We start from the raw sequence: 25,421 nt of genomic DNA on the forward strand, positions 1-25,421 counted from the left end.
AAGACTGCTGGAAGGTAAGGCATAGAAGGAGATGAAAATGGGGATAACAAGAGGCAGAGATTGCTTTATTAGAAGACAAAATGTTGAAGAATATGCTGGCAGTGATCAGACAGGTGATGGGAAGACTACTGAGGGCATTTTATGGAAGTCAAGCAGATATTTCAAGAGAAGCAAGTTCAACTATATCGAAGTTACACAGCAGCGCTATGGGCTGAAGCACTTGTTCTGGCCTTGAGCAAGGATCAGGGCATAAATGACCTGGCAACCTCGGAGGTAAAGGACTGGAAAGAAATCTAGGACAAGAGCTGATGAAATTAAAAAAGTGAGCTTAGAAAAGCACTTTCAGCAGCAGAACAGAGAAGCGGCATTGCTGGAGCAATTAGTGGCACAACACAGGCTTCTTTTACGGGAAACGAAGAACAACCGAAGTGGAAGGAGTGGGTAGGTGGCTTGGGGGGGAAGGACACTGCAAGAAGAATGGTTAGAAAAGAAATGCCACCGAGAAACATCTAAATTTGTCCTACAGAAAGAAAAGGAACATGAAGCAGGAGGGGGGGGAAAAGAAGCTTCTTTATTTCTGTCAACTGCTCTTCAGAAACAGACCTGCAATTGAGCACTGCGTGTCGCTTATATCCCCTTCCTCAAACACATGAGAACCCCAAATCTGAGTCACAATTCGACAATTCCTTCCCTTTCCCAGACCACACCTGTGAACATTTATGCATATCTATAAGTTGACACAGCTTAGAGACATCCTGGAAGGAACTCATGAATTTCAGTGTTTGTAGGGCTGTAGTTACCAGTTACAGGCAAGCAATTTCAGACATCGCTTTCTTTCAACTTCATTAGAAAAAGTTGTATTTTGTGAGTGTGTATGTTTGTGTGTTTTACTTGACTCCAGCCTGAGACCTTCTCAGAAGCACACAAGCTCACAGGTCAGCAAATCCAGTTCTGGAACCTGCCTTATAAAAGTGGAACCAAACAGCTGAACACGACAATCCGATCCCCAGGATTCGCAATGTGCCTAAAACATTTGATCTGTTATGACTCCAGTCTCAGAGGACATGAATCCAAGTGGAAAACAGAAAGGTCAGACAACAACATGATGCAAGTCTCTAATTCCTTGGGGAAGCTGTGAACAGAGCTAACGTGCTTAGTTCATCAGCACCAGCTGACTTGCTAAATTCTTAAAAATCCATCTTGCTGCAGACGAACAGGAGACAAATGGCTGTCTTCCAGAGGCAAGGCAGTAAGGTCACTGCCTCTCCATTCACAGCAAAGAACACCAGGAGTAATGCACAAGCAGAAGTGTTTTCTGTTTCTGATGACATGCATCTTGGAATACTCCGTATCAAGTTCTTTCGAAACACTGAACAGAGGATTGCATTTTGTTTTTTGTTGCTCAGTGGTAATTAAATACTAAGACTTGATTAGTTATTGAACTTAGGCAGATCTTTCAACTTGACTTGAACATAAGCACAAGGTTAAAGAACTTTGGCAGCTCTTCTTGTCCTCTTGTTTCTCTGGTGTGAATTCAAGCGCCCAGCAGTCCCCAGGAATCAGCCAGAGCTGTATAAACATCACCAGCTCTGAACATTGCACCGATGTGTCCTTCATTCCTGGGCAGCCAGGGATGTTAGTGTCAAGGAAACCCTACATCAGCTTAGAAAAAAAAAATTAAAGTGTCACTGATTAGAAAGCTCCCATTCACACTGGCTGTAGCAAGTAATTGTTGCCAGATGAGAAAAAATAAAAGGGTTTAAGGGAACTGCTCAAAGGAACCGTTCACATTAGTGTAACAGAATCATTATGGCACCAGGAACAAAACAAGGAAAGCGTATTTTCACGGTGTTTCAGACAGTTATTTTAGCAACCTTGCTACTACACTTGGCAGCATGCAGGCTGCTCTGCTAGATGTGAGAGATGCTTTTAAAGAAGCATGAAAAAAAAAAAAAAAGGTTTGATGCTTCCCTGAATTCTTAAAGAGAAAAAAAGTTATTTCTATTCTTGTTTATCTTCACTTTTTTTTTCCTAAGAGAATCTAGGATTTGAAAGACAAAGAAAAAAGCTCTTAAGTTTAAAGAGCTTTTTTATGCTCCCTGTTTCCAAAGAGACCACCCAGTTCTGCCTCATCATTCCGCCATCACCTTGCAGCATCAGATTGTCCTACAGTACACAAGAACAGTGAGAATCATTTTGGTGTCAGTACACACTGATCTTACACAAGGAAAAGTGGGAACGTACAGAGAATTGAGGAAGAAACAGATCCAGTTACAAAAGGATGCTTCCAACCTGCCTCTGCCCTCCTCTCCCCTTTATTTATTTAATTTTTTTAAAGCACTGTTCTTGCAGAAAAGCTCATGCTTTCGGGAGCGGGACTTCTGCTGACATAACATTTTGCATCAGCAGTTCTGCCTGTAACTTGGCTCACAAAGTTAGCAAAACTCATTTTGCAAAGTCCTCCAACAATAAAACGGTTTGCAGTTCCCAGCAAGCATCAAAAAGGAATCATCTCGGTCACACAGAGCTAATTTTTACGTTGTCACTTACATGCTCACATCTCTAATCGCTAACGAAGATCAAGCTATCGAAATAAAGCACAGACTTCAGAGATGCACACATACCTTCTGCGTGTGCTTGTAACATTGAAAATGGGCCGATTTGTCACGTCCCAGCCCTTCAAATCTTTTATGAGCAGCTCCTTTGAAGCCAGTCCTGCATCACACACATCTGCAATACAGAGCTCTTCTATGCCATCACCATCTCTGCCAGATGAACCACCCAGGGCTTGTGATCTACCACCAACTGCATCTGATGGGTGGCATCACAGAGCAAGACACAAGCCGGGATGTGGTGCAGCAGCTGGGAAATGTATCCTGCCTTGCAGACCCTGCTTTTGCAGGGAGACCCATCAGAAAGCAAGCTGCTGTCTCTTGTCATTGTGATCTGACTAAGCCCTGTCACACAGCCACTTTATAACTTCTCACACATTGCAAGAGCTCAAGTGAGAGAAAAAGGAAAAGAAAAGCACTAGTGTCAACTCCTGTCCTCGCTACTCTGTGCCGGAGCCCAGTATCAATGCTTTCACAGCAATAGATAATCAAAGGCAAAAGACTGATCAACCTGGACCCCACATGCCATCAATCAGCTTGAAACAAAGCAACTGCTTTCAGTTCTCTGATCAAATGGGATGAACACTGAAACAGTTCCACCCCCAACTCACAGGTCTTTTTGGCGCTTCTGGATTTGAGCACGTGCCTTCAGATCCTCCTCCTCTTGCAGTTGCTTGGCCACCTGCAAGTCATGCTGCACCAGACGATTACGTTGAATGTTTGTCGCCAAGTGATGCTCAACTGGAATTAAACAGACAAGAACCCCAAAATCAGCCTGAAGAACTTCACGGTGTTAAGATGAAACAAGGGAGAGGGATATTCCAAGCTAGAAAGGAAGTTTTCCATGTAATATCTCTACAGGTAGGGTAGGAACTTGAGACAGTCTCATTTCAACACTGAGGGGGCTGCATATATGTGCCTGTTACCAAAACAAGATTAACATGTATTAATTGCATACAGATTTAGAGGGATTTCTCTTTAGGCTTTGAACTTCATTTCCTGGTCACAGGAAATTATCCTTGATTAATAAAGTGGTCTGGAAGAGACCACTAGAACACAGTGAGGATGAGCTGAACCTAAACCACTTCTGATGGATGCTTCCATAATTTCTTCTCAAGAACCTCTAGAGACAGGAACTCCTCTCCCTCTTTATATAATAGGTTCCAGAACCTCACTACCTTTATATTTAGCAACAGAGCAACTGAATACTACAGCGAGTCCTTTACCATACATGGATACTGCCTGCAAGAAAACATGGCTACAAGGGCTGCAGCTGAGAGCCAGCTTTAGCTCGGTGTTCTCAGGTTCCAGCAGCAAGGGCACTTCAGTGCAACCTGCACACTCCAGGAGCAGCTGGAACAGCATTAGCACCTCGCACTGTACACACCAACGGGGCTGGCACACTGCGAAACAGATTAGAGAGGCCACCACACCTCAAACTGTAATGCAAACATACCCCATGTAAAAATCACCAGGCACTCTGAAGTCCCTGGCTGTACTCTCCTCCCCACCCCACCACCTTTTTTTTTTTTTTTTTTTTTTTTTAAATCCTTGTAGCATTCAGCTGCCCTACCTCAAAAAGACCTTAAAGAAAGCCTCCTTTCTGAAGGCAGGCACTAGCAATTCTGAAAGAAGTAAATGAACAGGTTTCTTCTGGCTGTGCCTCATGTCAGCCTATAAAATCTGTAGTTTCCAAAATTGCTAGTCATTTCTAAAAACCTCGCACAGCAGCGAAGCCTCAAGTGCACTCCCACATACAATCTTATTATAAACAGCATAAACAAACTCAACTTTAAAGGAGAGTTGCATTTCATGTATACAATTTTCTAATATCTCTAGGGTGCAATGTAAGCTGGGGGAGAGCATGGAGTAGTGTTATAAGACAGCAAATAGAGTAATAATGGTACTCCAGACTCCATTAGAAAGAATAACAAATAAAAGCAGGGAGGACCGTTCTTAGCAAAACTAACAAAACCAACTATCTGTTGGGACAAATTTCCTTCAGTTTGTGCCAAGCATTGTTACTTACTCTCTTGTTCTTGCAAGTTATGGGCCAAGGTATGATCTTCCAGAACAGCGAAGTCTCGACACACTGTACAGGGAAACAAAGCCAAAAGAATTAGGATCAGGAGGTGAAGGGAAAAAAAAGTACACCAAAGCCATCAAGAAAGATGCAGGGGGTCAGAAAAGTATATATACACAGATTACAGACACACTTCTCGCCCACCAGCTGAGGATTTTTTTCACCCTCCTGCACTCGCAGCTATTTTTCCACACCCTTATTTTCTGTCCCTCTGTGCACTACAAGTCTTCACTTTCCCCTCCACCTCAGCATTAGCTTAAGCCCAGAAGTGCCCCATGCCACCACTGGATCAGACCACGTGTACAAAACCCTGCACACCACTCAGCCACCCCCATTTACACCAACACCCACACTGAGAGCTTTCAGCGAAACCCAAGCTCCAGCATTTGTGCTTCCTGTGGCTTCCTTTGCCAGGTTAGAACTGGAGGCTAGGATTTTCCCTGCACGAGGACACGTGCACACTACCACCTCCGAGGAGCAGAGCAGACTGAGCTCCACAGCTCTCCCTGCAAGGCATTTCGGCTGGCTCAGGAATCACTTTACAGTCATCTCCTATAAGCTCCATCAGCTTTAAGCACAGATGGCAGGCATGTACTGAGAGCCCTCGTGTTGCCCCTGCAAAAACAGACACTCCCCTGCTCAAACCAGAGGCAGGTCAGTGCCCAGGGCCCGCAGCTCCCTGTTGTGCTCCATGCAGCACTGGGAACACCCGCTGCCAGGCTGCTCATCCCCTGCAGGCTTTCCAGAGCTTCTGCTCTCACCATGCAGACTTTGGACCTGCATCCCTCATGCCCAGCTATGTCCTTCCTCACGTGCCTCTTCTAGAGCTCAGCGTGCCTGAAGCGAGCCAAGTTAGCGATACAGACAGCTATGCAAACACACCCCACCTCTGGTACGCGCCTCCCCGGCTTTCGAGTCATCACAAACGCCTAACAACAACCTCGTATTTACTCTGACCTGAGGATGAAAGTGCCAAATGGCACTGGAAGTAGCACTGATTGCTGTGCAATCATGCTAGAAACACCTCTGAACTCAGCCGACTCACAGGTAACGCACACAAACACTGCACACAAGTACCTAACACACAAAGTTCAATGACAGAGGCTTCAGTGGCTTGAGCGTAAGACACTGCTGTAGCAAGAACTCGTCCTGGCTAAATGCTGCAGCCTGAAATCGGGTGCGTTTGGCACAACCCACGTTCCAAGGAAGCACCTCGCCTGGCACCGTTACCCCCAATGCTCTCAGACTGTACCCAGGAGCTCCACCAGCTTTCCCAGGGCTTTGCCACAGGTCCCAGGACTGCTCTCCCCCAGCAAGAGTTTGGGAATTGTTAAGGCAACTGCAGAAAAAACAAATCACAAATCTAATGCCCACTCAACAACCACAAGACTTTGACACCAGAAGAATGCCAGGAACCTAACTTTTAAGTAGATAGGTTTCTTTTTTCCATAGACTACATGAATAAGTACTCAAAACCCACGCAAACGCTCCTCCACCCCTCCATCACACACAGCTCAGCCTGGTCGAGCTCAACACACCAGGGTCGGCTGAACAGCCCCCAACCCCTGAGCCACGTCAGCCTGCTGGCCATGCTTAGTCCGAGGGCTATTGAGTCATTTTCAGTGCAAGGGCAGATTCTGAGTTAATTAATAGACTTCCAGACAAAATAAAATGAGTTCCACAGAAAACATGTAGTTTTGGACCTAAAATTTAGGGAAGCTGTTGGGGTGAAACGCAGCTGGGACTGTGTGGATGAGCACACCTGCAAACACAGAGCTCCCATTCGCTTCAACAGGAGCTTAAATAAGGCAGGGGCACTGAAAAATTGAGAATAGAGAGGTCTGACACTTGTTCTTTCTAGATGCAACAAGCTAAACTGCTGAATGCTGCCCAAAAGAGGATTATCTCCCGTTTGAGGTGTACAGCACAAAGCAGAACACCGTGCTCTTGAAGCTGTGAGCAGATGTATGAACCGCTTCCACCTGGCTCCAAAGGCAAAGCCTCTGGGGAAGACCGAGGTTTCTCTTCAGCAAAGTGACAGCCTAAAAAGAGAAAGTGAAAACAAACAAAATCCCCAGGATGTACCAAAACTGCAGGGGGGATTTCTGAGGACTTCTTTGTTTGTCAAAGGGTTCAGAGCCTGAGCTGAGGACGCTTCCATCACTGCTAAGGGTGGAAAACTCAGCGAGGGAACGAGCAGGGAGCTGCGTGCCTCCGAGCCACAGGCCCAGGGAGATGCAGCTCCCACCTCAGGCAGCAAGCAGCAGCCCTCGCTTCAGGTCAAAAAACAGTGCTTCGGGGAAAGAACAGGCAGCAGGGTGGAGATGAGGACGGCTGCGGTCATACAATCCCCATAGTGACTCTATTTAAGCATGTATAATTCTGGATGGTGCAATTACGGTTTTGTCATTGCCTGCTTTTTATTGCAGCTCCTTTTAAAAAAAGGAAAGAGGATACTAAATACTGAGCAGCACCGAAACACTTGCAATTGGCCTTTCTGTATAAAGAAAGGCTTCTTTAACCACAGAGCTGGCAAAGCACAGCTGGGTTTCAGGCAGCAGGGCTGCTCACAGGTGACATACCCAGCGCACCCAGGGTTCACAGGCTCATTTTTATGGGATGGGGCATGGGGACAGGTCCTGTGCAAAGAGACTTTATCTCTGTGGTCCCTAATACTCCTGCAGCTTCACAAAATGATCACAAAAAAAAACATCTTCCATTTACACAAGCATCATCCAGCCTGCTGGAAGGGCACCTCCGGTTCGGAGGCTTCAGCCCTGCCATCAGGTTAGGGCTAAGCGAAGGCATCTCAGTACAACCCAAAAAGAAAAAAAAGAGGGAAGTGCTATTTTTAACTGCAAGGTCTGCGAACAAGTTCATCGCACAGCTGCATGAACAGCTGGATGAGCAAGACGAGGGAGCACAGGAGCAAGGACAAATATTTCAGAGCCACATACTTAAAGGCTGCTGCAAAGATTGTGAAACCGCATTCCAGCCCTTCCCAACTCCTCTCTGCACAGGCCCGCTCGCTGCTCTGCTCCCCATCGCGTTGGAGAGCTTTGCCTTGTTGATCTCAACGCCGTGGGTGCTGGCAGATCTCTGCTCCATGCTCCCCTCCCTGGAGAGGCACATATGTGGAAGAAGACTTCAGATTTTTTTCTGTTCTGCCCACACCCAGCTACGCTCTTCTATTTGTTTGGGAAAAAACAGGGTGATGGAAACATGCTTGGTGTGCAGGTGAGGAAGTAGAGGGCCTGGCCAAACACCACTGCTCTTCTCTTGACAGCCTTGCAACAACCCCCCAGAGGTCTCATCTCCTCCAGTGAGCCTCATCCCTACATGACAGCAGGGACTTTTTAACCTTTTTCTGAATGATGGCTCACTAAAAGCTTTCTAAAGCAAACATGGACCGATTAAACAAGAAGGCCAGGTGCATATACTGCTGTACTGTACAGGTGGGCCTGCTTCTAGCTGCTCCTCCAGAGATCTCTTGGAAGAAGTCCACGGATCTCCAAAACCAAAACCACACAGCCCTCTGGTCTTCGCTTCCCACAGGCCACAGCTGAAAGCTGCTGGATGCACGAGACATAAAGCAGGGCCCAAGGCTCCCTCCGGGCTCTCCAGGACGGGTCTGTGCCGCCCACAGCTCAGCACCAAAGGGCAGGAGGCACGCAGGGCCCAGGGCACCACCTGGATGGCTTTTCCCACTGCGCACACTGCGGGGCAGAGGCACCCAGCACTGGCAAGCAGGAGGGCCCCAGGTGTGCGGGCTCTACGTTGCCTCCAGCTTACAAAGGAAAGCGAGCAGAGCGAGCTTGCAGGGCAGCAGCAGCCCTTGGGTTTGCTCACACGCATGGGATCATTCGCACATTGCTGAAGCAGCCGCTTGGCCATGTTGACACCATGTTAAGCTGCTCCTCTAAACCCCAAAACGGACAACTGGAGCACACAGCCCTCGCTCTGTGCTGCTGGCAGGGCAGAAGGCACGAGGAGACCTTTCGTCACCACCAGAAACTTGGCTGGGCTGGCTGCCTCTAACTCATTTGAGCACATTATTCCAAGTCTCGTCAGCCTCAGAACAATGTGCAAAGGAAGAGGAGAACATGCCATTACCAACACAACGGAGCACTGTCTGCCAGCCATGTGGCATGGGATGGGGACACCTGGAGCTCCCTACCAAGTTTTGGGGCGATGGCAAGTGCAGAGCGCTCCCTTAAGCCCGGACCTGGTGCTCATGGCACTGGGTCAAGCATGATTGCAACTGCAGGTGAGGCCAAGAAAGCCAGCCCTCCTTCCTTCAGGAGGCATCCAACGATGAGGGAAATTCAGGATAGCTGGAGATGCAGACAGGTCAGACGTGGTCTGAAACAAAGCTTCAGCAACACGAATCCTCACGCCCTGCCCAGCCTCAGCCTGGCCCCAACACTCATTACTGGGTATTACCTGCACTGGCTTCGTGCTGAGAAATAGGACGGGACAGCCCCAAGGACAACAGCCTCACAGCTCCTCCTTTCCGAGAGGCTTCGTGCCGTGGGGGATAGAGATCTCTTCCCCTATTCCCTAATTGCACGGCTGAGAAATGAAAAGGTAAGCTTAACGCACGCTCACCGCTGAGAATTAACTTCATTTCCCATCTCCGGGCCCTGGCTGCGAGCCACCAGACGGCCAAACAAGCGGCAGGGCTGCAATAGGAGAGGCTCCGAGTGGCGAGCCCGGCGGAGCGTGAAACATTAACAACAGGTTTGCCATAGCCTGATTAAGCCAATCTGCCCTGCCGCAGCAGGGAGCCAGCCTGGGCTGTGCTCTCCTGGCACAGCTGTGAAGGAAGGAGCTGCCAGCCCAGCCGTTTTCACAGCCACGAGTGCCAGCAGACGAGGAGGAGGAGGGCAGAAGCCTGGCTGGAAGCATCACCCTGTGCAGCAGCGGCACCCACGAGGGACCCCTTGTCCCTGAAGGTGTGTGCTGCCCTAATAACAGCGCCCCAGGGCCCACACGCACGCCCCAAGCATTTCCTTTGGGGCCTTAAAATAAATAAATAAATAAATTTAAAAAAAATCTCTTGCTCCCACCCCCTCCACTCCCAATGTTTTCCCCACTGACATCACGCGCTGGATAATTCATAAAATAAAGGAGAAGGCGTGAGTCATGCTTAGCTCCGAACATCTGCAGCGTCTGAATCCTGAAGTGAAGGACAAGAGGAAAGGGGGGGGGGGGGGCAAAAGTGACACAGGAAAAAACAGTTTGAGCAGCTAAAACCACTTTTTAAGGCCTGCAGAGCTGACTGATTCGGTGGAGAGCAGCAAGTGCAGCCCGTTTCGAGCCAGCGATCTCGGGTAGATGCTGAGTTATTAAAAAAAAAAAAAAACAAACACAGATGAGAAAGAGAAGCTGGGACCTCAGGGACTCCTAGCAGCAGGGCCTGGTCTGGGTGAGGCAAGTGCTCCAAGATCTGCAGATGGTTTCCTTGAACCCCAGCTAGCCCGACCGAGCTGGCACCCAGCCGGGGGCGAGGGGCTAACCGGGGGCAGTTTCCAGAGGAAACGTGGAGTCAGGACACCCATTGGCAGCTCACCCCCAGGCAGCAGCGAGCGAAGCCTCTCGTTTCCTTCCTGCCTCTCCCGTGGCACCAGGAGCTCCCCGAGCTCGTGCTAATCCACGTGGCGCCTGGGCTGGCTGGGACACGTCTCGGCTGCTGGAGCTGGAGTTCCAGACGGCATTCCTAGGGCCTCGATCAGCTCGGGCAGACGGTGCCAAGGAAATCAGACTCGGCACAGGGAGAAGCCGGCCCCTGGGCGACGGGCAGGGCAGCCTGGGGAAGGGATTTCTGCCCCTCAGCACGGCGTGCACAACCAGGAGCTACGAGGCAGCATGAGGAGGCTGGGCGGCCCCACCGGGAGCCAAACAACAGGTCTCTGCCTCGCTTTATAAAGGATGAATATGTGGAGCAAGAAATATCTCCACAGAACCATAGGTTGTTTTTTTTTGTCTTGTTCTTATTGGCAGTCTTAGCATGGAAGCTAAAAACAGCTTGGGATTTGGGAAGGAGGTTATCCTCGCTGCTCTAAAGATAATGCCTCGTGGTCAAGGGCAGGGGTTTGTGTTCTGCCTGCACCCACCTCCAGCAACCAGCTTTCACCTGCCCAAACGACGCTTTGAAAGGAAGACCACGTACATTGTTCGAACCAAACCTTCAGAACGTGAGTCGATCCTTCAACTTGCCTGGAAATGGAAATCAACAGCCCTCCCTCCACAAAATGCCCTCTGAGGCCACTGCCTTGGCATTGTCTCTCCTTTAAACCCGGCTGTGAACCGTGCCATAGAGCAGTCCTCAAGCTGAGATAGCATCTGCTGAGCACTCCATAGCAGAAGGTGATGAGCTTGCACAGCACAAACAGGAAGCTGGAGATACCTAAGACTGCAGCAAGTAGCACCACAAGGGACCTCAGAAGGTCATCTTAGACCATGCCCCAGCACAAAACTTGATAAAAACCCCCAAAGTATTGTTCTGCCTTTATTACAGAAGGGCTGACATCTTTTTCACCATTGGATAACTCTACCCTACGTAGCTTCACCTGCAGACTTTCTAGATAAGGGCAATTCTTTTTATCCCTCAAGCTTAAGACACAACTCATAGGTCAAGGATGTTAAAGACCACATCCCATATTTTCAGAAGAAAATACTGAGCTGAAGCACTTCAAGCTTGTACATGTACTGGATAATGACTTTGAGCCTTCAGGACTTACTGACACATGCTTCAGAAACTCAGCCCTTCCAGCCAGGTCCCGCTGGGTTCCAGATTTGGAGTACTCTGAGTCAAAAAAAATCCCCCCCAGTTGCTGCTACAGCTGCTGCCTCATGTTCCACAAGTGCAGGCACATTGGAGAAGCTGAACACATACAGTGTTTTGGCACCCTAAGAGTAAAAAGAAGAAGAAAGTAGAAAGAAGTTTTCCCATCAGCCGACCTGCACCACTGCCCCCAACCATGGGGCACAGCAAAATAACCACCACTGCCCCGACCAAAATCCCTGGCTCACACGGATGTCCCCACAAACCCTATTATAGCCGTAAGCCATGCCTTCAGTGGTGTCCCACAGATCATACGACGCTGTTCTTCTCAGGAGGATTTTTGTGTGTGTGGTTTTTTTTTCCCCTTTCTCTCTCCCCTCCTCCCCAAACAGGATGTCATGGCAGTTTTAGTTCTAAGCCCAACACCACTCATTTCAAGCGGTGTAAGGGAAGGAAAAAGAAAAACAGTCTCCTCACAACGCTGAGCAGCCACCCACTCAGAAAACTGCTCAGGCATGGAGCTCGCATCTCAAGGGATTTGCGCTCTATACGCTCCTCTCCCCCTCATCCATCTCAACAGCGATTACCGTATTTTACTTTGATTTGTTAAGCAGCTTTCACTTCGGCGTTTTCAGCGATTTCATACTACACAAAAGTGCTGGAAGGACACACTAATTTCCCAGACAGACAAAACTTCTGTTCTCTGCTCCATGCAAGCCCAAATCCCTTGCTCAGCGCAGCAGCAGCTCTGCAGAGGGCTGGCAGTCCCACCCTGTGCTTCGGGGTGGCTTTCAGGAGCCACAGCTCCCCGGATTGTGGGTGCTTCATTTTAAAACCCCCAATTTTTGGCAGTGGTGAATAAGCTCACACAGCAGCGCCACAGAGACGGAGCCGGGATAATTCAAACCGTCAGCTCTCCCAGGCTTCTCTTCCAGCTTAACCCTAAAAGATAATGCAGAAAAGACAAGGGAGATGGGATTCAGAGAGGCACTGCTCAGTGCCCTTGCAATACTCGCTGTGCAAGGCTGACTTCGGAAAAGCTACCGCCCACGGCAAGGTGCCAAGTGCCAAGAAGAGTTCTAGTTCCTCTGAAAACCTCACACTGAGGTTTCACACCCCGGAGGACCTGCTGTCATTTAGAGGAACCAGCAGCAGAAACGCCACTTTCTTTTCCGTGCCCAGGTGACTGGTGCCAAACCTGAGACTGCTCCAAGGCCCGCAGCTAAACCAGAGCTGCAGCCGGGCAGACTGCAGCATCAGCACGCAGGCTTCATTCATCTGGATCTGATACCAAGAGAAGCGAAGCTCCAGCAGGATGGGCCTCAGGGCAGCCTCCCGGGCTTGCAGGAAACCCGGCCAACTGCTGCATTCAAAGCTGAAGGTGTCTGAACCGATGCTGCAACCAGCTCTGGTTCTTGCAGATTCCTATCAGCTTCCTTCTTCCTAGAAAGGAGCACTCCTGCCTGCCGCCCGTGCTGCAGATGATCCTTCTCTGCCCTGTGAGGACAGTCATCTTGTACCTAACAGGTCAGGGATGCTCTGCCTCATTTTTAAAACACCCCCCACACCCTTTTCTTGTTTAGTTTTTGCTCTGCCAGCCCCTCTCGGGCACTCTCCCCCCCTAGACACACACTTCCCACATGTAAGCTCTCCACGTTTATTAGTCAGCTCCGGAGAACACAGAGTACCAAAGCTGGCCCCGGATCAGTCAAACTCCTGCATCCATCTGTAAAAGAGCCACAAGTCAGTAGAGTTGCAGCACTAACAATACACGTCCCCCTTCCTGTCAGAGCCCGGTGCTGGCACTCTGCCCTCAGCAGCTAGGATTACAGACAGCAGCACAGGAGGGTGAGAACACGGCCCCAGCCTCTGGAGCAGACGGGCAGGGAGGCGAAACCTGCAGCACAAACCTGGAGCACACTGCGTCGGGGCATCTGCGTCCACTCACGTGCATTGCAAAGCATTTGTAAGGCTGACAGCCCTATTCCGTCGCGTGCCTGCTCTGAGAGCACAAAACAAGATTCAAGACACTCAGAAGTAAACTTTTTTCTTTTCCTTTTGAGGGCTCAATCGCCTTTAGGTGGTACTGTATACATACAGCTTGGAGGGGGGAAAAAAAAAAAAAAAATCAGGACCTAATAGGTTCACCTGTTGCATGGCCAGATCTGACACTCCAGGCACTGCCAACAGCTTGGAGCACAAGGTAGCTGGGCTGGAGGCAGAGCTGCCTGCTCCTCCTTGCAGGATCGGGGCTGTGGGGAGCACGGGCAGGGCCACGCAGCCCCAGCCAAGCACCCAGCCCCTCAAGCACTGTGAATTACGTCAGGAGAGCCCAGCCTCTTCCCAACACCAACTTCCTTCGGAAACCTGGCGCCGGCTGCAAGGCCTGCAGGAGAGCAGAGCCCTGTGAATAGCGGCGCTCCCTGCGCGCCACGAGAAGAGCCAACACCCTGGCGGCTTGGAAAAGTCCCAGGTCTCTCCTTGCTGTCCTCTGCTGCTTCGCCCCAGCCCCAATGGGGAAGGCTACAGGAGACACTGGTGAATTTAGGACATATATCCCTGCTTCCACACCAGCACTCTATAATAAAAAAAAAAAAAAAAAAAAAAAAGCTTCGGAACAGAGGGAAGCTCCCTCCCAACAGGTCAGATTTCAACCCCTGCAGCAGGAGCACCCGTTCAGACACCTCTGCAGAGCAAAAGCCATCCCGATGTGCACCAGGCTTTCCACCCATGCCACCCTGATGTGTGCCCACACATTTGGGCACAGGCTTTCCACCTGAGCCAGTGAAGGCTGCCTCCAAGCCAGGGGTCGGCAGCGATGGTCCCTCCACAAGGGATGTCTCAGGCTGTGGCACGCTCCAGCCTCTTGTCTCTTCTCATTTTAAGTGGCCAAAGCTGGCGATGCTTGTTTCACGGTGCCTTCAGGTATCTCCCCTCTGCCATCACTGACTGAACATCGCATATTTAGCCCATATAAATTTCCTCTGTTGCCCGTTCCTCCGAGCACTGACTCTGTTCAGCAGGACGGCTGGCGAAAGTAAGAACCACGCACGTGCACACGCATGACCTCAGCATTTCGCTGCACGTAGTATTTCAAAAAAACCTCCTTTGAAAAGAGAAGTGAAGAAGAGCGAGTCACCTGCTAACCCACCTCGGCTTTCTGTCCTGAACAGCACTCACCGCAGGCAGGGCTGCAGGGAGCGCGCAGCCCAAACCCCACCAGCACCCTTTATTCTGGCCCCAAAACTTTTCTGCTGTCAGTAGCTAAGGAAAAAGAGCACCGGGCCTCCTCTGCTGAAAGCAAGGCTCACGATAGCCCTGCTAAAAGGGTCTCCCAGCTGCAATATTGCGCCAAGGCCTTATAGCACTTACAGCGTTACCAAGCAGCGCGGTGTCTTTTCACATACTAGGACAGAAATACTGCAAAGGGCCCGATTTCTGTAATTAAAAGGGAAATATGAACTTCCCTGTGGCCCAAACCCATCCAGCACAGTAAGGAGAGCACTGAGCATCCCTGTGGGGATCTGTCCTGCCTTCCCAGGCGGCGATGCCCAGCAAAGGGCTGCGAATGCACTGCAAGGCAGGGGCAGCAGAAAGGCAAACACCTTTATCGTCGCTTCAGAGGAAGACAAAAGGACAGGTCAGCAGCAAGCACGATGCCAGAAAGCGGAGTTAAAGTTCTGAAGTCTGAGGGCAGATTTGGCAGCAGCTCAGCCACCCCCCGCAGCCTTTCAGCCTTCAAACCAACGCTCAGCAGCCAGCCGGCTGCACGCACGCTGGGAAGGGGACAAGGAAGCAGGGAGGGGACGTGTCACCTCATCCATAAATCGCCACATTCACACGGGCTGGATATCTCTCAGCAAGAAGAAAAACAAGGCTAATTCCAGCAGAGCAGAGGCATCTCACGCAGCCCCAAGGCACAGCCCGGCATTTCCCCAAGCAGGGTTTCCTCGTGCAGTCCCACTGAGGGCACAAGGGGCCCGTCCTGTTGTCTCGAACTCCTCCTGGCACACATGAGCCCTCTGATGTTGCTCACGGCCACAGGAAATTAAAGATTAAACAGAGGCCCACGGTCCCAGTAAACACAATGCTGCCCGCAAGGCACTGCTCAGGCAGCAGCAACGGGAGTCAGCCAACGTCCTAGTATTGGGAACTCCTTCTGCCTCCTGGCCACCTCCAGGACTTGGGACAAAACAGGCAGTGCACCCTTTATTCCAGCCCCAAAACTTCTCTGCTGTCAGTAGCTAAGGGAATCTTTGTCTGCAGGAGGCATCAACCTGAGTTTGGAAGCTTCTCTCTGCCAAAGTCTGCTTTTTGGGCAATCTTTTTGCCTTGGTACAACGCTCATGGCAGCTCACGGAGGACAGCGTGAGGATTTAAGGGCTGGGAGGAGGCAGACCTGCTTGCTCTGGAGCCACGAGCATGAAATGCTAATCCTGCCCATCTCCTCTGCCAAGTGCTGCAGACCCAGAACAACTGAATGCATAATAAAACTTTCACCCAGCTTTAACCAGAGGCAAAACGAGCACCACAGCTGCAGCTACTGAATTCATGCACACTGGAAAAACAGACCTCCTATTACTCAGAAGAGCTGGACATGAACCAGTGACCTAGAAAGAAAATCTTGTGTCCACGTCCCATCAGCCTCCACCGCCCTGCTGCCCTCGAGCCATCCAGCTCGCCTGAATTTTTCAGAGCGCTTCTCAGAGGAAGTCACAAAGCAGAGAGCTGCGACACTGCACATCAGGCTCCATGAAAAAAACATCAGCTGGAGCCAAAGGGCACGGTGCAGGTGGCTTCACGGTGACCCGGCTGACCGTCAGCCTCTCTCAAAGCTGTTCCGCTGACACCAGCTGAAGTTGAACCCTTCCTTCACACGAGCACGGCTGACAGCTCACCCCTCAACACCCCCCTCTTGAAAAACCCCAAGGCAGAATCCAGCCCCACACACTCCTCGCCAGATACCGTGCCAGCCATCGAAGCTTTCTGAACCCACGTGCATTTCTGACAGACGTCGAGTTCCTTCCTCCACCGCCGTGCAGCTGAGCACACACCGCCAGCCCTGCCATAAACCCATCAGGTCGGCAGGCTGTCCCCGGAGGTACCCGTCCCTCTGTCGCTTCCCCCCAGCAGGCTTTTGTTGCAGGAGTCTCAGTGAAGGTCAGGTTAAGCTGCAGGGGTCAGAGGGAAGGAGCTGTGGCTGGGAGGAAGACAGATGCTTACAGCAAACTTTTATTCCATGTCCGCTAAAGCCAGCTAGTTTGCCTGCCCCAGGGTTGTCTTGTCCAACTTCTGTTTCCCTGTGGCAGCACTGGGAGGTGCATCTTCTGCTTCTACGCTTGGGAAACAACCAGCAGCATTTTAAAGTACGGATCAGGAGCTTCAGGAAGTCAAATTAGACAATAAATAGAAGCCATAAGGTGAGCAGTGCTGCTGTGCCTCTCGCAGCGCAGGTGGGGGTGACAATTCGCCTTTGTCAAGACTGGAGCTTAAGCAGCAGTGTGGCTGGGTTGATTGTAATGACTGACACAGACACATTGCCTTATACTTTTTTAATGCTATTAAAAATAAAATGAAATAAAAACTTAAGCTGTTGCAATTTTCTACAGTTCCAAAGAGCCGGGTACTGCTGGACCAGAGTGCAGGATCTCTCCCACTGTGCCCCCTGACTCCCTTCTCTCTCCTCAGCACTGTCAGACCAGCACTGAGATCAGGAGGGGAAAGACAAACAGAGACCAAGCAGAGCTCAAGCCAGTTTTCTTACTCGTTTTATAAGTAACTAATTAAAATTATATTTCCAGGATGCTTTTGTCCCTGAAAGGCTTGCAAATTAGACCTCCAGTATAAAAAAAAAAAAAAAAAAGATCCACACACAGACAGCTGAGCGATCCCCCGGGGAGGGTCAAAGGAGCACGCAGCAAAAGCTGCTTTGTGAAAGAGAAAATGTCACAGGCACTTGAGAAGCAAGTGGAAATACTGGCAGAGATGCTCAGCCCACATATTGCAGCCACCACCAAAACCTTCAGCAAACGTCTTACAAGAGCTTTACTGACCACAGCGGTCAGAACATGAACTCTGCATGCCTGGAAAAAGCGGCTTGGTAACAGCAGGCTGCAGCACCAAGCTGTAGCTTACGCTTGGAGAGTGTTTTGAGGTTATATCTTACAGCAGTAAACTCCTGCCCACTAAGTAAACTGGACTGGCTGAAGCAGTTTTCACCAGCAAAGCTCCATCGACACCACGCTTTCAGCTAATATAAATGCCTTTAAAAATAAAAAATAAAATAAAGGAAGTAAGCAGTAAGTAGTAAGCCACGGGCATCGGATTTTCCCTGCCATCCTTGCAGGGAAATGACCCCGCCTGTAGAGCAGCCTTGGAGCCCACAACAAAGGAGCAGGACGACACTGTCGTGCAGCCATCCCAGGCACCAGGGAGGAAAGCTGGACATGGACAGACAGACAGACAGCCCCCTCCAGAAGGGGAGCGAGTGAAGAACAAAGTACTGGAACCACACCAACGCAGCAGGACCGTGCTCTGCTGTTAATGAATGACCAAGCCGACCTTTGCCCAACACGGAGAAAGGGGAAGTCTTTCCTGAACGATCAACAGTGATTTCTGTGTCAGGAACAACAAACGTGTCCCCCCAGGTATGGAAGGCGATGCTTTTCTTTGCCTGCTTGGTGTTAACACAGCACCTAATCCACGGCATAGCTCTGAATCAACCCTTAAAACAACAAAAACAGACGGGTATGACGGAGCTACGAGCAGGAAACATGCCTGAGGCTTTGCACCGCGCAGCTCAGGCCTCACCTACCTTGCCCCCAGAGCTGCTGGGGCCAGCGCATTAAGCCCAGCGCTATCGGGTACCGACAGCTCCCGTACCAACAGCTCCCGAAATGCCAGAGGTGGGAATTCACAGGGACGGGCTGAACTTCACCCCATCGCCACGCTTTCACTGAGCTACCCCAAGTGAGCCCGGGCTGATAACTCAACCTTATCAGCCCGCTGCTGAGGTTAACCGGGTAAATTTCCTCGAGGAACCACGCCGGGCGGGCTCTAAGGATGAGCCCCTGGCAGCACCGAGAGGACCGGCTGTGATTTCATTAATGCCCATTAACAATTTCGCTAATGACCCACCGGGACCAAGGCTCAGCCCTGAAAGTTCAGCAGGCAGCTGTGGGGTTTTGTCCACAAGCACCACGGCACGCGAGGGGTCAGCTCCCTGCACTAACACACACCTCCAGCTCCCGACTAGCCAAAACAGCCAAATTCGGGCTGATTTGGTTAAAATGAAATTAAGAACGATTAAACGAGCAGCAAGGGAAACAAGTTGGGGAGCACGGGCTGCAGAACCAACGCCAGCCCTGACAGAGGGTGGGCGACCGGGGGGGGTTTCAGGTGCCCTCCGGTGTCCCCCCGGTGTCCCCAGTGCCCCCTCAGTGTCCCCCGGTGCCGCCCCGGTGTCCCCGCAGCTCCCCCCGGCGGCACAAGGGGCTCGCCCCGGCCCTACCTTCCTTGACGCCGGGCAGCTTGGACTGGTCGATGCCGATCTCGGCCATGCTGCCCGCCCCGTGCCTCCCGCTCCCAGTCCCGGTGCCGGTGCCGCTCCGTGCCGTGCCTCCCGGTGCCGCGCCCCGCCGCACCGAGCCGCCAGCGGCCGTACGGGGCGGCGAAGGGGACAGAAAGGGCCGGGCCGGGCCGGGCCGGGCCGGGCGGGGGGACGGGGCGGGACGGGGGGCGGGGGCTGCCGCCCCTCTGCCGCCCGCGGCCTCCCCCTGCCTGCTGCTGTCCCTTTTCCTTTTTTCTTTTTTTTTTTTCTTCCTTTTTCCCCCGTTTTTCCCCTTCTTTTATCATTCTTCCCCCCTTTTTTCCCCTTATTTATTTATTTTTTCCTTTCTTATGTCTTATTTACTTCTTTATTTCTCTTCTCCTTTATTTCTCCTCTCCTTTATTTCTTTTCTTCTTTATTTCTATTTCCACCCCAGCAGCCCAGGCTGCCCCCAGCCCCACCCAGCCTGGTCTCCAGGGATGGGGCGCCCACAGCTCCTCTGGGCAGCCTGGGCCAGGGCCTCACCACCCTCTGAGGGAAGAATTTCTTCCTAATGTCTAATCTAAACCTGCCCGCTTTTAGCTTAAAGCCGTTCCTCTTTGTCCTGGCACTCCCCAACAAAGAGTCCATCCCCAGCTTTCGTGTTGCCCCCTGTAGGTATGAGAAGGGACAAAACAAGCTGAGAGCCTGAGGCGTTTGCATTTACACAGCACCTTTAATACATCACAGCCAGCGCTTTGGCCCTGCATTCACAAACACGATCTTTAAGCTTTGGATCCCAGAAATCCTCAATTTTCCTCTGTGCACACAGCTCTTTGCTTTGTCTCCTGTAATGGATTTGTACCATCTTATCTAAGGCCAAAGCCAGCCACGCAAATTAGTAAAAATTCCTACCATTCCTGGTTTCCACTAGACAAATTACGTGGCTCCTCGTGCCTTCTCCAGCTCCCTTAATCAAGCAAACACGCTGCTTCTTGGGAGACCCTGCTGGGTGACGGCAGCAGGGCTGTGAGCTCTGCTAGGGCCTGAGGAAGCTTCAGGCCGACACTGTGCATGGTGCTGAGGTCTCGGTGCTGGAAACAAGAGGAACATCTCCAGAGCCCAGAAGAGCTGGAGCAGCCTCCTGTGAGGGGCAGCACGAGTAAAACCAGCGCTACCAGCGAGCAGCATCTCTCAGCGCCATTCCCCAGCGCACGGCCCTGCACACCACACAAAGCATTGTCTTTGCCTTTGTGACACTGAACTTCTCTCATCTTAGCTTGATCTGGGGACACTCAGATGAAAACTCTGAGGCTGGAAGATGGCATGAATTATTTGAAGACTACAGAAGGTTTCAAAGACCTACAGAAACATGAGAATGACCACAGGGGGCCTGGAGATGAGAGAGAATTAAGCAGGAGCCAGGAAATGTGTTACTGATGTGGAGCTAGCACCGCGGCACAATGATGTTTTATGTTCCCAAAGGGCTCCTAATTGTGGCAGATCTCAGATCACCTTCCCAGCTCTCACTTGTGTCTAAAAACTGCTGCTACCAGGCAAAAGCACAGAAGGTGTCCCTTCTGCTAGCTTGACATGGGCTTTTCCTGTGCAAATTGCACAGCACCTAGCTTGACAAAAGACATCGCAGTGGATAGATTAATACCAATAAAGCTAGGAAAAATAACCACTTTATTTAAGATAAGAAAACACTGGAAGATAAGAAAACGATTCAGTCTTTTGTAAAAGCAGGAACTCTCACAAGAGCTTAATCTCATAGGAAGACAAGCCCATCTCATTTCCCAGGACAAAAGCAGCTGGGAATCTGATCCAGAATTTGAGCTCAAGTTCACGGCACACATTTAACTCCTCTTCCATGAAGCACCTTGATTTGGGAGGGACATTTGCAGAGCTCTCGTCCAACTTCAAAATTTAATGGGCTTGCTCTGGGCCTTGCCCATGTGAGTTTTAAGGATCTTCAGGGCTAGAGATCGCATGACCTCTCCGAGCACTGTTCCACTCTTTTCTCATTTGTTTTTTTACTGTGACACAGACGGACTTCCCCATGCTGCAGCCTGCGACTCCAGCCCCTCGTCCTCACACTGTGTCCCATCTCCCTCCACAGCAGACCCTGAGGACCAAGCACACTGCAACGACAGGAGTGTGGTCTATCAGACAGCTGCAGGCAGGGTGTCAGTGATGGCTGGGAGCATGCCACTGGGCAAGTCTCAGTCCCCAGAGAGCCTGGGCACTTTCCTGAGCTGTTTCCAGGCATCCAGTGCTGCCCCAAACAGCAGACATGTCATCCTGGGGCACCACACAATGCCCCCCCCAGCCCTCCACGTGCTCCTGAAGGGATGCGTGAAGCACAGACTGGAACTATTAAAAACAGCTAAAAGCAACGCCATCTGGACTGGCCCCGAGAAAAGCCACAGTGAGATTTTGGGGGTGGGAGCTGTTAGGACCAGGAGCTGGGAGTGCCTTGTGCTGCTCTGTTCCTTCTGCAGGCCACAAGACACAATTCTGTGCTCGCTTCTTAAATAAACCAGGCGCTGCTCCAAGTGTCATGCTGTCATTTTAGGTCAGCAGGATAACAACTGTGAAATAAATTGGGCCTCATCAAGATGTTCTCTTTCAGCAGAACAGTCTTTGTTAAAGTTTCCTTAATGGCTGCAAGGCTAACCCCGACTGATGAGGCTGTTGTGGGGGCAGACAGAGGATAATGATCCCACGGGCAGGAACGTGTTTGTCAGTTACTGGTCAATGCAAAAAGATGCAAAAAATGGTTCTAGGTGTTTTGGGATATCAGATGCCATACAAACCTGTGTCCAAAACCCATGAGGGTTTTCCAAGCAAGCAAAGATGCACTTTAGGAGAGGCTTCAAGTGCTGTGCTAGAAAGGACCGATGAGAGGAAGCGATGTTACAGTACTTGGCAAGGAGCACCAAGAAGCAGGTGTGCAATTTCCATAGGTAGCTAAAGGGTCCAACTCAGGCTCCCTGGAGGAAAACTGGAGAAGGAGCCTGCAAGGATTAGGGTATTATAAAACAAAGCACGCCAGGGGTGATGAATGGAGTGATTGCAACAGAAGAACAAAGGAAATAAAATCCGTGCTTACGCGTAACATAATGGGAGGCAGCATGAAAGTCGCGAGCTGTGCACTTACAGGGCTTTCGCTGACTTTCCAGTTGGAGAGAGAACCCATATAATAGGAAGTCAGGTATAATGCTGCTCACAGCTCAGCTACACGCACAGATCAGATGTTCGCACAGGCTGCCCAGGAAACTGCAGTGTGCAAATGAGCTCGGCATCTGTGCCCGCAATTTTACATATGCATTTGCAAGGGCAGTAGTTCACCCCCAGCCCCAACGAAGCAGTTAAGTTTCACATCAGCAAAAGAGACCAAAAGCGTTCCAAAATTCTCCTGCACTGAAGAAAGTGAGAAGTAATACTAAAACTGGTGGATTTACCACTTTTCTCTCATCTGCTGTGCTTCATGCTTTCATTTACTCTTACAGGTCAGAAGAACAGAACCCCCCAGAACAGATATTTCTTCTTCTCTTTGTGCTCCACAGGGAGCTGCCTGTAAGCCTGCACAACAGAGGCAGAAGCAACCTAATAAAAGTGGCAGGTAGTGGGGAAGCCCCTTGGCCTGCCATCAGTTACTCAGCCACTACTGCCTGGATAAGATTTCAACAGTGATGTCGTGGGAAGGACTTTGGTGGGGGCTGAAGTCAGTGCAGCTCTCATATGGCACCAAGCTTGCCATATTCCACAGTGAGCAACTGCTAAATTTACCTAAGATCACCTTTTCATTTCCACCCTCCCATACTTTGCTGGTTAGAAAAAAAAAAAAATAATAATAATAATCTTGTGTTATCACTTCTGCCAGCCTTGATTTCCAAGGCCACTTTTAGGGTTTTTTGATGTGAGGGATGGATAGACCCTCAAATCTCAGTGGTATCCCTCATTTCAAGTCATGATTCTGTACATACAAGTTTACATCCACAAAGCATTGATGTTCGCTCAACAAAAAATATTTTGCCTGTGCAGGAGCTACCAGAGAGTCTCAGGAGCCCTGTGTGCAAATGGCAGGCTAGGTGAGAAGACAGACTGTCAGAAGTGCAAGTATTATGGTTGCCTATGCAAATTTCCTCAAAACAAAACAGATATATTTACTCTACAAGACCTCCCCTGGGTGACCATTAGTGAGAACATTTTCCAAATAAAAACATACCAACACAAAAACCAAGTATTTCTCAGTAAGTCAGAAGGCCATATGATGTAAACTGAGATGAGGAAGAGGGAGAAAGGGGAAGGATGGCGTGAAAGTTGGCACCATTAGCAGACAGAGTTGACCTCCACAGCCCTAAAAGTGCCCCAGTGAGCATTTCTAGCAGCAAACTACCCCGTTTCGTTTATGGCCATGCTGCCCCAAGTACACGTACAGGCTGTGTTCAATTTAGACTTACTGAGAATTGTTGATTGAAGTAGAAATGTGCAAAATCCAGGCAAAACACTCAGAGACAGATGGACACACACACATTCCCGTACAAAGGATTCTGGCCACAGCAAAGGATCCTTACAGAGGTCCTTGATGCAGGTAGCATTCAGCATCTTCAGCCCAACACTTGCAACAAGACAACTGAGAGGCAGTTCATTCCTCCTCAGTGACATGGGGAGCTGCCAAGTACACATCAGCACGTACAGCAGGCTGTGAATTTTACCAGCTGGTGGCTGCGGTGTGGTCTGGAGGACACACACGGTGCCCCACTGACAGCAGCCCTGGGGTGCTGGAGCTTGCTGAGTACAGCTCAGAACAGGCTAGCTCTGCAGAGGCTGCCTCAGTGATAGGACAAGGGGGAATGGCTTTAAACTAAAGGATGGTTTAGATTAGATATTGGGAAGAAATTCTTTACTGTGAGGAGTGGTGAGGCAATGTAGCAGGTTGCCCAGAGAAGCTGCAGATGCCCCATCCCTGGAGGTGTTCAAGGCCAGGGTGGGTGGAGCCCTGGGCAACCTGGTGTGGTGGGAGATGTCCCTGCCCATGGCAGGGGGTTGGAACTGTGTGGGCTTTAAGGTCTCTTCCAACCCAGACCTTTCTGTGATTCTATAAAAAAAGGAGCTGAGGTCTGTCACTGCTGGCAGGATGATGGGCTTGTAACTACTTTTGTGGAGGGCAAGTCCCAGCTCCAGGGCAGAAATCACATCTTGTTTGCTGTGTACTGATCTATTAACTCAGTTACCACTTCCACAAGTGGCTGTTCTCTAATGTCCTGCAAGCTGATGGAAAGGGAAGATGATGTCCTGAAAACCAGCACCATCTCCATATCACTCTCAGCCTTCCTCCTCTTTCTGTAGGCCAGGGAAGATTAGCCTCTGTAGGGTAATACTGTTCTTGTAAGGAAACCTCGCAGCATCGCTTACTGGGCACTGAGTCCCTGCTGAGTTCAGGGACACTGCTCACACATCATCTGGGATGGACTCAGCCTGCAGAAGGTGAGTCAGAACAGAAGGATCAAATTTAGAGTAAAACTGATGGTGTAACAAGGTCACTCCAGATCATGCCACTTCAGGACACTATCCTGGCTCAGCTAAATAACCCTTTCTGAGGAGGGATGGGAGACTGAGATCTGGTCTGGAGGAGGTGCTCCAGCTTGGGATTAAGAGGCAGAGGTGCAAACAGCATCTCGACTGTCTCTGGTCCCAGTTTCTTCTCCGCAGGCTGCCTCCCCCCACATCCCATGCTTTAACAGTCCTGCATTGCTCTTTCGGCCCTCATTCCAGGAGAACACTTTGGAGCTGGCTTGTTCTCTAAGAAGTTGAACGGTCACCTGGCAGTCCCCAGAGCAGATGTGAAAGGCAGGCAGGAAGACCAGCTGCACTTCTTGCCCTCCTCTGCCTTAACCATGAGGCACTGCTTCTCTCCAGTGCAATCCCTCTCTGATGGGAGCTGGTGATGCTTCTCTGTGCCCTCCCTTGGCTGGCTGCAGCGAGGTGACAAGTGGAGCCATTTCATGTCCTGCCTGGGACCTTCGTCTCTTCCTTCGCTAAGCAAGGAGACAGTTAAACCAGAGCATCTCATTTTGTGTCAGTAACAGGCCAAGCAACAGCTGAGTCCCAAAGACAAGCACGTAGAAGGGGGAACAAATTGCATGAGTCAGACTAAAAGCTTCATAAATATTGACTGGTTTTAACAGTCCCCTGAGAAACAGAGAATCTCATTTTATAACTACGTCTCCCTCCCCATTATGCACTCCCTCCTCTCAGGGAGCTGCAAGGGGGGCTGCTCTTCTGGCTTATGCGCACATTATTTTAATTCCTTTCTGCAGTGAAGCTGTGCTGTGCTGTCCGAGGCTTTGCACCAGCCAGCAGCAGGGTATCTAAGCACCTTCCAGTAGTGCTCTAAATAAC

General features: G+C 50.4%; 1 protein-coding gene across 2 annotated transcripts in view; it reads right to left on the reverse strand.

Annotated features, from left to right (window-relative positions):
• The window catches only part of CCDC50 (coiled-coil domain containing 50), a 40,371-nt gene extending 21,230 nt beyond the window's left edge, over window positions 1-19,141 (reverse strand). For both annotated transcript variants that reach the window (XM_084292422.1, XM_084292421.1), the window contains exons 1-3: window positions 18,993-19,141; window positions 4,642-4,704; window positions 3,224-3,353 (exon numbers count right to left, since the gene is read on the reverse strand). In XM_084292422.1, the coding sequence (XP_084148548.1) occupies window positions 3,224-3,353; window positions 4,642-4,704; window positions 18,993-19,041 (242 nt within the window). In that variant the 5' untranslated portion in view covers window positions 19,042-19,141. The remainder of the gene's footprint in view (window positions 1-3,223; window positions 3,354-4,641; window positions 4,705-18,992) is intronic.
• Window positions 19,142-25,421: the final 6,280 nt, after the last annotated feature.

Source organism: Netta rufina, assembly GCF_964035555.1.
Source record: "Netta rufina genome assembly, chromosome: 9".
Taxonomy (NCBI): Eukaryota; Metazoa; Chordata; class Aves; order Anseriformes; family Anatidae; genus Netta; species Netta rufina.